Source organism: Vigna angularis, chromosome 1 (genome assembly GCF_016808095.1).
Source record: "Vigna angularis cultivar LongXiaoDou No.4 chromosome 1, ASM1680809v1, whole genome shotgun sequence".
NCBI lineage: Eukaryota > Viridiplantae > Streptophyta > Magnoliopsida > Fabales > Fabaceae > Vigna > Vigna angularis.
The window spans coordinates 28,405,179-28,418,736 of record NC_068970.1 but is presented as its reverse complement, the minus strand read 5'-3'; the positions used below and the strand labels follow the sequence as shown (position 1 = coordinate 28,418,736).

At 35.3% G+C, this 13,558-nt stretch overlaps 1 protein-coding gene across 2 annotated transcripts; it reads left to right on the top strand.

Moving 5' to 3' along the window:
* Nucleotides 1–5,481: 5,481 nt before the first annotated feature.
* Nucleotides 5,482–13,296, top strand: LOC108342837 (putative 1-phosphatidylinositol-3-phosphate 5-kinase FAB1C). 2 transcript variants are annotated; one of them, XM_017580687.2, is made up of 11 exons: nucleotides 5,482–6,949; nucleotides 7,382–8,179; nucleotides 8,294–8,447; nucleotides 8,533–8,877; nucleotides 9,055–9,810; nucleotides 9,885–10,216; nucleotides 10,319–10,442; nucleotides 10,614–10,784; nucleotides 10,967–12,427; nucleotides 12,509–12,775; nucleotides 12,864–13,296. In XM_017580687.2, the coding sequence occupies exons 1-11, from the start codon at nucleotides 6,363–6,365 to the stop codon at nucleotides 13,113–13,115; spliced, it is 5,247 nt and encodes a 1,748-aa protein (XP_017436176.1). In that variant the 5' UTR covers nucleotides 5,482–6,362; the 3' UTR covers nucleotides 13,116–13,296. The 2 variants fall into 2 exon arrangements, with proteins under 2 accessions (XP_017436176.1, XP_017436175.1); XM_017580686.2 differs by having other exon boundaries at nucleotides 10,955–12,427.
* Nucleotides 13,297–13,558: the final 262 nt, after the last annotated feature.

Genomic DNA, 13,558 nt, shown 5'->3' with positions numbered 1-13,558 from the left:
AGTTTTTTTTTTCTTGAAGATAGATTTGAGGGGAAAGACATGAGAAAGTAAGGTTGTTTGGATTAAGGGAAAGATGATGTGAAATGAAGAGAAATAAACGAAAACTTTATGAAAGTTACTAAGTGATGTGATGAGTTTGATAAATTAAAATAATGTCTTAATTAATGAAATTGGTTGACAAGTAATTCAAAATAAAATGTAATTAGTGCAAATTATGTTAAAATGAAAAGTGACTTATTATTTAAAATAAAAATAATAAAATGATACCTAAGTTATCATAAATCAATATAAAAATAGAAAATGTTTTAATTTTATTTTTAAGGACCTAGAAAATAGTTTAAGAGAAATAATAGTTTATATAGTGACACTCAATTATTTTATTCATAAAAAACTTAACTATAAATAGATTTTACTTTAATCAAGTTTCATTTTACAAAACCCACAACTTCTCTGTAAAGATTTTATAGAACTTTTTATGCTTATTCTCTAACTTTATGAGTACAATATATTCATGGTAGAGGTTAACACTTTTGATCGATCAAAATCTCAAACAAAATAACTTCACTTTTGTTTTATTTTTGAGTTACTTTAGGATTTTGAGGCACACATAGTTCTAAGATCCATGCATGTTACTCAAAATATATCAAAGTGAATCTTTGTTTGGTTGTGATCGTAATGATATACTCAAACCTGTGATCTGTTGTCTATGTAGTAGTAGTAAGAGCATAATGTGAAAAATAGAGCTTTTTAAGAAGAAATTATGAGTTAAAGGATTGTTTAACAAAGGGAAGGGGAACTAATATTATTTTGCATCATTTGATTTTTCTTGTTTAAATTTAGGTTATGACATATAGACGTATAGACGATTTTGTCTTAACATTGTAGGTGTCCTACTAGGTAGCTTATAAGCTTTAAGGGCAATACTTTTTTCTTTTCTCAAAATTCCATCTTATTAAAGCTCCAGCTCATGGACTTTCAGGACTCCAACAAGTTCCTCTAAGCTCATACCATCAAGTTTTTTTTAGGAACTTAGAGCGATAACTTATGGTCTCTATTGCTTAGGAAGACTGCAAAGAATTTTGTCAATATTATCAAAATTTTCATAAGCCTTACCTAACGATCTTAGTTTATTTAAGATCGTTTAAACTTGTTGAACATAGCTTGAATATTTTTGTTGTCAGCATGGAGAATAATTCGTACTATTGGGTTAACAAGCTCAACTTGTTTCTTTTTACTTTACTTGAATAATGTTTTAAAACTTTTTTGCAAAACAACATTTACTGCTTTAGTAGGGGTTGGTCGGTCTTCTATAATTGTTAGACGCTAGTGTATTTAAGATAGCATTTAGGAAAATGTTTTATAAAGCAAAGCAATAACACGATTTTTATACTGGTTTGCTTCAACTTGAGCTACATCTAGTTTTCCCTTAAGACCTCCTAAGGGGTTCGACTAATCTTTAAGAAGATTACACGAGTTTAACCACTCTTGGTTTATAACAAGTATTATAAACCTCTTCTGGTTTCAACTCTAGTCAATTTACTAAATCGTTCAACTCAACTAAGCTAAACACTAAGTGTTTTAATTCACTTTTGAATATACAACACAACCAAAACGATTTTTCAAACAAGTTACAAATTTCATAACTCTCAAAGAGAGGATAAGTTTTCAATATAAAGCAAATATAAAAGACTTGTAAAGATTTTCTTGTTGAATGAGAGCTTTAGACAATGTAGAGAGACAATGTAACAACTAGCTTGATTATATGCATGTATTATTCATTTCTTCTCTTCATGCAATCATCTATATATATATATATATATATATATATATATATATATATATATATATATATATATATATATATATATATTCTTCTTCAAGAAAGATTTCTTAGACAAAGAGTTGACTTTCATGTAGACTTTGTAGCCTTTTTAGTTAAGAGTCAGACTCAGGTCTATGTTGCAGAGCTATTGCGCTTTAATAAAACTTTAACAAAATAGCTTGTATAATTTTGTAGAGCTTGAAGCTTTAAGGAAACATTTCCAGAATGTTTTCCTATCTCTTAATGTCTTTATCCTTCTTATACATGAATTTGAGTAAAGGTCTTGTACTTTAATGATCTGCATAGATAAAGAGGACAAAGCATACAAGAAAAAAGACATGTTTTCGTACATGCAATAAATGTTTGTAAACATTAAGATATATTATGTGTTTAAAACATTTTGGCACACATCAGGTTGTTGATAAAAGCATCATTTAAGGAATAAAGTGTTTCATATAATATCTTTAGACAATAAAAAACGTTATATGCTTATTTTAAAAAAAATTCTTATACCTAGTAAATCCTGATATTTGTGTTTTCGACCGTGCGATGCGGGAAGAGATTAAGGTTCGAGTGTCGTACTCTCGTCCGTGCGAAACAATGAAGATGGGAATGATGCTTTGCATGGACTCCGACTCGTTTACTAAGTTTAGTGCCCGATATGCGATGCACCGACATTTACTCCTAAGTCCTTGAGAAACAAGGAAATAAGTTATTTAGCTGCGAGGGAGAAACGACTTGAACCGCCCTGCTTGGTAGAGTAGGTGCATGAGGTTAGGTACAAGAGATAGAACAATGTCCTTCATGATGATGTTAATGTTGTTGATGTTGATGACGATAATGGTGATGATGATGTCATTGGTGATGATTTTGAGGATGAATGTTTGGTTAATGTGTTGTGTTTATTTGTCATTCCTATGTTGTGTTGTTTTTAATTATTTTAACAATAGTTTATCCTATACTTTTTTGTATTTATGTTTATGTTTATATTTATACGATGATTGTATGACTTTTGATTCTACTATACGGGAGCAAATGTTATTAAAAATATACGTGATGTTGAATAGAGACACATGAAAGACTTGAAACTTTTCATTTAAAAAACTATTTTTTTCATAAATTTTTAAAATTATTTAATTAGATAATATTTTGAACATTCTGTTTTATTGCACTCATATACAGTGTTTTTACTATTAGAATTTAGAATATGTGGATTTTATCACGACTATCCATTTGGAGTGTTAAAAAAATATTATTTTACTGTTTTATTTTTTACAATATCAATTCAGTTATTTTGTAAAATTAAATTAATTATCTATATATAAAAAGAAGACATGTATGCATGTACTACAATTACTATAATAATAAGAATATGATTTAATGTTTCGATAGATCCTTATTTTTATGCAGAATTTCAAATATGTCCCTTTCTTTTTCTACGTGTCAATTGAGTCCTTATCAATTAGACCCTTACTGTTAAATTGGACTTAACAGCGTTAGTGTAGACTTGACGTGGCACGGTGAACTGTCTGTTTTATTAACGTGGTTGAATGATGTGGATTTGAGTTATTTTAAAATTAAATTATTTGACTCTTTATTTTTTTCTTTGCCCTCATATGTTTCTTTCTCTTCTTTCTCTTCTCTCTCATTCACCAGAAATTGAAATCCTCTTCCCCTTATATTTCTCTATCTTCTCTTTCATTCACTAGAAACTGAAAAAAGAAAATAATTATTTCATCTCTATGAGTAATTACAACAAAAAAATCTGGTAAAACTGGAAATATTCTATTAGATTTCGATTTCCATTTTTTCTTTCCAAAAATTCCTCTTCACCATCACCGTTCCAACTCCCCTCCAACATTAGACACAACCAATCTTCATCTTCATCATCACAACTTCATATTCCATTTTCCATTTCTCCTCTATCATTCTCCATGGGCATCAATAATTGTTGCCTTTTTCATCATGATTTTTCACAAACACAAACAGATACTCCCCTATAGTTCTAATCTTCTTCTCTTCCCATTCATTAATTCCAACCCAATATTAATATGGTTTTACTATGATTGATCATATTTACTGTTCATATTTTCCTTCCTCACCGTTAACAGCCCCTTCATCACCCAAACATTGCTTTTCAATGCTAGAAAACCCATCCCCATTCACAACAACCCCACCGCACCCCTCCTCACTTCTCAAACCCCCCAACATCTTCCCCAACCTCCTTCGCTTGCTCTGAACATTTCAAAAAGATCAATTTTTTCTCAACAAAAATCAACCTATTCTGAAAAAAATAACACCGAAAAACATGTTAATATGATCAAAGAGTAAAATCACACAAAGGGCAAACATAAGAGTGCCAATGGCCATTGACCACCTCCAATCGCCGTCGAAATGGCGGTGGTGCTGTAGAGGGGAAAAATGTCGGTGACATGGAGGAGGACTAGCGTGGTCGTGGCTGAAGCCCCGAGCGGCGCGGTGTTGTCTTCGGTAGAGGCTACATGTGGATCCCGATTTGGGGCTTAGTAGAAGAAAAATGGAATGGTGTCGCCCGCAACGAGCTCGACGCAATAATGGATGCAGCCGATGGAAGCTGGTGCGGTTGCTGGAGGCGATTCAACCGGTAGTGCTTCAGGTGAAAGGTATGACTCGTATATTGGGAGAAGGAGAAAGGGGGGCACGCGTGCTTGATGAGGAAGGAAGAAGAAGGAAACATGAGAAGAGAATGTCGCCGGTGGCTTATCAAGCCGCGAATTGGTGACAAATCAAGGGAAAACTATGAGCAATTTTTTTAGTTGCAGACATCAGTTTCAATCTATGCAGAGAAGAGAAGAAGATAAAAAGTCAAATAATTTAAACTTTCATGAAGATGGATGCACAGAAGAGAGAAAATAAAATAATTTTAACATAATTTAAACTTTCAAATAATTTTAAAATAACACAAATCCACATCATTCAGCCACTTCGCTTAAAAAGACAGTCCACTATGCCACATCAAGTATACATTAACGCTGCTAGGTCTAATTTAACGGTAATGGTCTAATTGATGCAATTTTCACAAAATAAAAATTTAATTGAGACGCAAAAAAAAGAAAGGGACTTATTTGAAATTCTAAACAAAAATAGGGACCTATCGAAACATTAAATCTAAAAATATAATAATAATAATGATATATTGTGTTTTATGAGAATATTTCTATATTTTTTAAATGTTACTGTATTCTTGTCGGATAAAAAAAACAATTATAAAAAATTGTATTTCTTCATAGAATTTTGTAACTATAAAACTAATTTTAATATAAAAACATATATATTTAAAATTTAAAAGATAAAGCATATTTTATTCGAAGGGTGTGCGAGAGTAATGGGTGTTCTTTTTACCGAAAATTAATAAATTAAAAGTGATAAATATTCTTGATTATTATAATTATAATATTTATTTAAAATTCGAAAAATAAAAAAAATTATTTAAAACTTATTAGAGCTTAATTTTTTTATTAAAAAGTAAACATGAGGGAGGGTTTGCGTGTTGTTTTTTAGAAATCAACAAATGAATGACATTTACTATTCAATATTTTTTTTGACTCAAACATTAATTATTCATTATAATAATAATTATTGTTATAAAGTAATAAAATAATAATAAGGTGGTGTGGGAAGAGAGGTTGAAGGGAAAAGAAAAGAAAGGAAAGCAGTGAGGGAGAGAAAGATGGGTAAGAGGGAAGTGGCGTTGTTGTTGTTTGAGATGCGAGCCTATTCCGGTAGAAAGGGAACCTTCTCCGTACTTCTTCTCTTTCTCCTTTTGATTCTAATTCTTCCCATCATTTAAAGTTTCTTCCTTCCTTCACACTTTCTCTTCTCTCTTTCTTCGTCTTTAGGGGTTCTGTTCTAAGACTTCACCTTTCAGCTCTAAACAGAAATATAAACTCGTTTCCAATTAAGGGTCTTACTTCTTTTGTTGGGGGTAATGCTGGAATCGGTTCCTCAGTACATTCTGGGTGATCTAGGGATCGGTTAGTGTTGTGGGGTCTCATTAGCATTTCAAAGTTTCGTGCTTTCCTTGCTTTGCTGTGTTTGGAGACAGATTCGCGTTCCTGGTTTGTGGTGTTTGAAATAAAAACATTGTTGTTCGGTGGTTCTTGTGATTCCTCTGGTAGGATTTTATTTTTCCGTGTAAATATTGATTGATGGGTGAATCCTAGATTTTCGTCGTTATAGTGTTGCCTCCTCCTTTGATATTATTTGATTCCCTGGAGGATTTGCAAAATTAAAACTTAAAAAAAAATAGAAATTATTTTTAATTTGATTTAAAAAAAATACAGTCACCCCCCTAATTTTATCGTGGGTTTACCAATACTCATCACTTGATTTTTTAATTTTAGACAATTTTAGTGATCAGTATTCTGGTGCCAAACGGATTTTCCTTTTTATGTTTTTGGTCTTGTGAAAGAAAATCCCTATACTGAAGGGGAAAGTAGAGTTCTTTTTGTTTTAGTTTTGAGGCAGTGGTTGAGTTCTTTGTTGGGTCATTACATCTTATATGGGAATACCTGATAGCTCACTATTAGATCTAGAAAAAGTAAGGTCTTGGGTTTCTTGGGGAGGAAGTGATTTGTGTTATTTGTCTGAGAAATTTGATATGCACCATAGCGGCAGCAAAATGTGTTGTGAGTGCAATAGGAATTTCAGTGAGATGATTCAGCACAGATACAATTGCAAAAGCTGTGGTCGTTGGTTCTGTGGGAAATGCATCGGGGTTTGTGATCTCCCAAATCTTGAATCTGGGAACACGGGATTCAGGGAAACTATTCGTTCTTGCAAGTTTTGTTTGGATGCCAATATGAGGATGTGTTTTGAGGGCCAGAGGAAGTGTAGTGAGAAAGTGCACCCTTCTGTCTCTCCTCAAGAGAGTCCAAGACAAAGTCCTGAGCCATCTTCTCCATGCTTTAGTGTTGAGAGTGATAGGATCAGTTCTCCTCTGAATGCTGAATTGAATCAGGGATCTCACTTTGAACGCTATTTTCATGACCATGATTATGGGTATTATCCTTGTTCTGAAGTCAACAAGAGTTTGACTTCATCTGCTACTCACCCTTCGTCGCTATCTACTCATCTGTCTACGTTCAGGTAATATATTTCTATCTTTGTTACAGAAAGTTACATGTTTTTGTTTTACATTATCTGGAAGGGCATTAATAAGTTATTACTTATCTGATATCCGAACATAATGATATTCCATGATCTATGACTATTGCAATTTAAATGGTAAATTTTCATTGGCATTTTAATTGATGAATATAGATATATGTTCTCACACATATGAGCATGACGATGTTCCATGATCTATCTATGACTATTCCAATTGGGAGGGTAAATTTTCATTGACATTTTAATTGAAGAATATAATATATGTTCTCACATATATGCTTTCTTATCCATGAGTTTAGGAACAAATGATCTTTTACAATTGTGTGAAACTCCAAGTGACTTGCATAATTAATTTATGTAGCCCTTCCTTAATATTCCCCTGTGCTTGATATTTGTTGTGTGTAAATGTAGGAGTAACGAAGAGGGGATGGAGGATTCTGGGAAGGACTTTCTCAGCCAATCACGTACATATTGTGATAATTATTCAGATATAGATTCAAGTAGCGTTAGTGCTAGACATGACACTTACAACTATAATTCTGTGGGCTCAAGTCCTTCAGATAGCCCTTCTAGGATTGGTTTTACTTCTAGTTGGGCTGGGATTCCTGTACAGAAGGAGCAGGAGAAAAGCCCCATCCCTCAGAATGATGGTCCCATTAGTCAACAAAGTATGGCTGTTTTAAGAAAGCCTGAACAAGGGACCGAGGATGCATATACTACTGCTTATTTTTCAGATGACTTGTCTATTTTCCGGAACCAGGATGAGAATATGCAGAGACCATTGGATTTTGAAAACAATGGTCATATTTGGTTCCCCCCACCACCTGATGATGAAAATGATGATGCCGAAGGTAATTTCTTTGCATATGATGATGAGGATGATGATATTGGTGACTCAGGGGCCATTTTCTCATCCAGTAGCAGTCTATCTAATATGTTTGCTGGAAAGGAGAAACATAATGATGGAAACAAGGAACCTTTAAGAGCTGTCATCGAAGGGCATTTTAGAGCTCTTGTTTCACAGCTTTTACAAGGAGAGGGAATTAAAGTTGGTAATGAAAATGATTCTGATGACTGGCTTGACATAGTTGCAACGGTAGCATGGCAGGCTGCTAACTTTGTTAGGCCTGATACGAGCAAAGGTGGCAGTATGGATCCTGGTGATTATGTAAAGGTCAAATGTATAGCATCTGGAAGGCCAAGTGAGAGGTAATGTGTTTTATAATTTGCCTGAATACCTTATAAATCGGTTCCCTGTTTCTTGGCGCTTCTATGGGATTCTCCAATCAACGTTGAATTATAATTTTTTGTTTTGTTTTGCAGCACCCTTATCAAAGGTGTAGTTTGTACAAAAAATATTAAGCACAAGCGCATGACCTCTCAATACAAAAATCCTAGATTACTCCTTTTAGGAGGAGCTCTAGAATATCAGAAAGTTCCAAATCAATTGGCTTCTTTTGATACATTGCTACAGCAGGTACCTTCATGACTGATGAGTTTTATGTCTTGTAGTTACAGTTTTTTATATTTGGAAAGAAGTTCTGATTTGTAAATGCTGGCAGGAAAATGATCATTTGAAGATGGTCATTTCAAAAATTGAGGCTCTTCGACCAAATGTTTTACTGGTAGAAAAAACTGTAGCTTCGTGTGCCCAAGAATATTTGCTCGCAAAGGAAATCTCCTTGGTGTTAAATGTCAAAAAGCCTTTGTTGGAGCGTATAGCTCGGTGCACCGGTGCTCTTATCACTCCATCAGTGGATAATTTATCTAAAGCACGTCTGGGGCACTGTGAGTTGTTCCGGTTAGACAGAATGGTGGAAGATCATGAGACCGCTAATCAGTTAAACCGGAAGCCATCCAAAACATTAATGTTTTTTGAAGGTTGTCCACGGCGATTGGGTTGCACGGTATTCCTTTTCCTTTTATTTTCTTCAATGGTTTCTTTTACATGTTTCTTTATATGTATGATGTGGATACGAATGTATAATGGGATTGATAAAACTTTTGAATTTGATTAACCAAACAAATACTACTTTTTGCTATACTTAGCTCAGCATCTGTTTCTGATTTTGTTTTCATTACAGGTCTTGCTGAAGGGCACATGTCGGGAAGAACTAAAGAAAATTAAACATGTTGTGCAATATGCTGTTTTTGCAGCCTACCACTTATCTCTTGAGACCTCATTCCTTGCTGATGAGGGTGCTTCCCTACCTAAAATGATAGTAAAACATTCTACTGACATGCCTGAGAGTGCAACTGCTGACACTGATATTTCCATGATGTCTAACACCTTTTCTACAAGCATGCCCCAATCAGAGGTTGGCGATGCTTCTAGAGTGAAAGACATTGTTGGCATTGATTTAAAACTTGAAACTTTGGGATCTGGGCCGGAGCATCTTGATGATCTTAGTTGTCATTCATATACAGACACCATGGCAGATTATAGAACTGAGAGTGTACTCTCTGATTCATACTATAATAATTTAACTTCTAATTTGACTGTAGATTCTGATTATATACATCCGCCCAATGAGTCAGACGGAGACACTATTTTTAGTTCAAGAGACTTTTCGCAATCAGGTTTACTTCAAACCATGGTTCAAGAGGAGAGGGAGTGTGGTGAAGTTGTTGACTCAGCAAAAGACAAGACTAACGAGGATGAGCTCTCTGGTGAATACTTTTCTGCCACTGATGGTCATCAGAGTATATTGGTATACTTTTCAAGTCATTGTGTTTCAAAAGGAACTGTATGTGAACGTACCAGGTTGCTGCGCATAAAATTTTATGGCTCTTTTGATAAGCCGCTTGGAAGATATCTTCGTGATGATCTGTTTGATCAGGTGTGTAGATTTTACTTGTGTTTTGGTGATACTAGTTAAGTCTGAAGTGAACTGACATGAAGTGCTTTTTTCAGGCATGCTGCTGTCAGTCTTGTAAAGAGCCAGCAGAGGCTCATGTCCTTTGTTTTACTCACCTGCAAGGAAATCTCACAATCAATGTTAAACGCCTTCCCTCGGTGAAGTTACCAGGGGAAAGAGACGGTAAGATTTGGATGTGGCACCGGTGTCTGAGGTGTCCATTTGAGGATGGAGTTCCGCCAGCAACTCGAAGAGTTGTCATGTCAGATGCGGCTTGGGGATTATCTTTTGGAAAGTTCTTGGAGCTTAGCTTTTCAAACCATGCAACTGCAAACCGAGTTGCAACCTGTGGACATTCCTTGCAGAGGGATTGCCTGCGTTATTATGGGTAAGTCATCCAGCCAATGTATCACCAATCATTTATTTTTGTTATGTAATTTATGCTGGTTGTCAATAATTGAAACGTTACAAACAACTTGATGTATAACAGGTTTGGGAGCATGGTTGCTTTCTTCCGGTATTCTCCTATTGATATTCTTTCTGTCCATCTACCCCCATCTGTGTTGGAATTTGGCCATATCCAAGAGGGGTTTATTAGAAAGGAGGCTGAAGAGGTGATATATCAAAGCAACTATTACTATTTACTGTGCTATTTTAAACGTAGTTCTGAATATATGTGTGTGTATGTGTATGCATGTGCGTATTTTCATTACAGAGTAGCTTTAAATTTTAGTTAATGTGCTCCTTGGCGTAAACATTTAATTTCACCTTGTTCTTTTTTGCAGCTTTCTATTAAAGTGGAAACATTGTATGCGGAGATATCCAATGTGCTTGGACGGCTGGAAGCAAAGATTGTATCTGCTAGTATTGGAAATGAATCATCAGATACATGTGACATTCAGAACCACATACTTGATCTCAAAGATATGCTTCGAAGAGAAAGAAGTGACTATCATGTGAGCCTACTAATTTATATATGCTGTCTATCTAATTGTCTTATTGTACTTGGTCTTGAAGAACCTCATTGTGTGCAAGTGTTGTATGTTCATTATTTGTTTTTCTGTTAAATACAATTGTATGTATTTTCTTTAATTTTCTTCCTCTTTTCTCATGCATTTGTACGAAGGCTTTGCTGCAGTCAGACATAGTAGCTCCACAACCTGGGAAGACGGCATTAGACATTCTGGAACTAAATCGCCTGAGGCGATCTCTTCTTATTGGTTCACATGTTTGGGATCACCGACTATACTCATTGGACTCTCTCATTAAAAGAAGTTTTAGCTCCAAGGTTAAACAGGAAAATGAACTTTGTGCAGATGTTAAGGAATTAAGAGTTGATTCATTTCACAAGGATCAGAATATTGACTGTGGATCAGAGCAGAATAATACCCGGCTTTCAAAGTTGCATGAGTCTCACAAGAGTAATATGCTTGCAGAGCCAGATGACACACTTGAACCTTGTGCTTCGGGATCATTGACATGTTATATTGAGGGAGAGAAAGTACATTCAGATGTCGAACTTAACAAAACATTTTCCGAGTGTATCTCACGGAATGAGTCCAATCTTTCTGAGAAAATAGACTCTGCATGGACTGGAACGGATCAACCTCAAGCCAATGCTGTCCCAGCTGGAAGCATTCAGCAGTCTAATCAACATGATAGCCCTCCTTTTAGAAGGTTGACACAGCCAATGAGAGTTCATTCTTTTGATTCAGCAGTAAGAGTTCATGAAAGAATCAGAAAAATCTTGCCCTCATCTTTACATTTATCAACACTTAGATCCTTTCATGCTTCTGGAGATTATGGTAATATGGTCAGAGACCCCGTCTCTAACATATTGCAATCTTATGTTCAAATGTTGCCATGGGAGACACAGAAACTAAATCTGATTCTGAGCTCCACTCCAGCATTCATTTCCTCTGTGTCTACCATAGCTGAAGGGGCTCGATTGCTGCTTTCCCAAACTTATCAGGGTGATAGAGTCATTGCTGTCTATGACAATGATTACTCTAGTATAATATCCTATGCCCTTAGTTCCAAGGAATATGAAGATTGGGTGTCTGGTAAGTCAGATCTGACTGAGGGTAGCTGGATTGCTCGTGAGAGAAGCAAAGAAGATTTAGCTGCTTCCAGCTTTTCTGCATGGGGTAGCCTGGACTTGGATTATATAAATTATGGTAGTAGTTATGGGCCAGAAGATGTTCCATCTTCTGTTGTTGGTTCTCTTCTCTGGGACCCCAAAAAGTCTGTACACTTGCAAATTTCCTTTGGTGATGATTCAGTGGGGGCTGGAGGTAAAGTGAATTTTTCTGTCACTTGTTATTTTGCTAAGCAGTTTGAATCACTTAGGAAAAAGTGCTGCCCTAGTGAGGTTGATTTTGTGCGATCCTTGAGCCGATGCCGGAGATGGAGTGCGCAAGGGGGGAAAAGTAATGTATATTTTGCCAAGTCATTGGATGAAAGGTTTATTATTAAACAAGTGACGAAGACAGAACTGGAGTCGTTTGTAGAATTTGCACCTCAGTATTTCAAATACCTGATGGATGCCCTGAACTCCGGGGGCCCAACTTGCCTAGCCAAAATTCTTGGTATTTATCAGGTGAGAACTCATTATTAGGCATTGTTTATAATGGATGGATGTAAAACTAATTGTTTATAATGTTTCTTGTTTTGGTGGCAGGTAAGTGTGAAATACCCAAAAGGTGGAAAGGAAACAAAAATAGATCTGATGGTAATGGAGAATCTGTTTTACAAGAGAAATATATCGAGGGTATATGATCTGAAGGGCTCAGAAAGATCTAGGTATAATCCAGACACAACTGGGACAAACAAAGTGATGCTGGACATGAATTTGTTAGAAGCATTGAGAACAAAACCAATATTTCTTGGAAGTAGGGCCAAGAGAAGACTGGAAAGAGCTGTATGGAATGACACATCCTTTTTGGCGGTAAGATTTATTTTTACTTGCAAACTTCCCTTGAATGGTTAAAAGTTTGATCTAGCATTTTACAATGAAGTTTCTTTTTGTGGTGCAGTCTGTTGATGTTATGGACTATTCTTTGCTGGTTGGGGTGGATGATGAGCGGAAGGAGTTGGTTTTGGGGATCATTGATTTCATGAGACAATACACATGGGACAAACATTTAGAGACATGGGTGAAGGCTTCTGGGATTCTTGGTGGTCCAAGGAATGCTGCCCCCACAATAGTTTCTCCTAAACAATACAAGAAAAGGTTCAGGAAGGCCATGACTACCTACTTTCTCACCTTACCTCTTGAAAATGTATAATTACATATTCTTTTCCCAACAGTGTCAAATGTACATGTTACCCATGTATCCATATTGGATACTTCTCCAAGGTTTTCGGATACACCCTTGTTGTAATTTACCTTTTCTCCCTCAATCTATTCTTCTAAATCATAATATTACAATAATTTCCTAAATCAATGTTTTCATACGCTCATTATCATCACTCATCACTTGCTTTCTTCTGTCTATTTACCGTGCCGACGGAGAAGGTTACTAGTTCTTCATATTTTACTTACTTGTGTTGTTGATGTTGAACAAACTGCTCTATAAGTTCAATATGTGAATTTGACTCGCAAAAGAAAGGGTCTACTTGCATCAAGTTGATTTTCATCTTTCTACAACTTTTCATTCGTTGCTTATGCTGCTTCATTTTATTTAAACGTCAATCGACGAATATTACTATTTTCACTAAATTAGTCGGA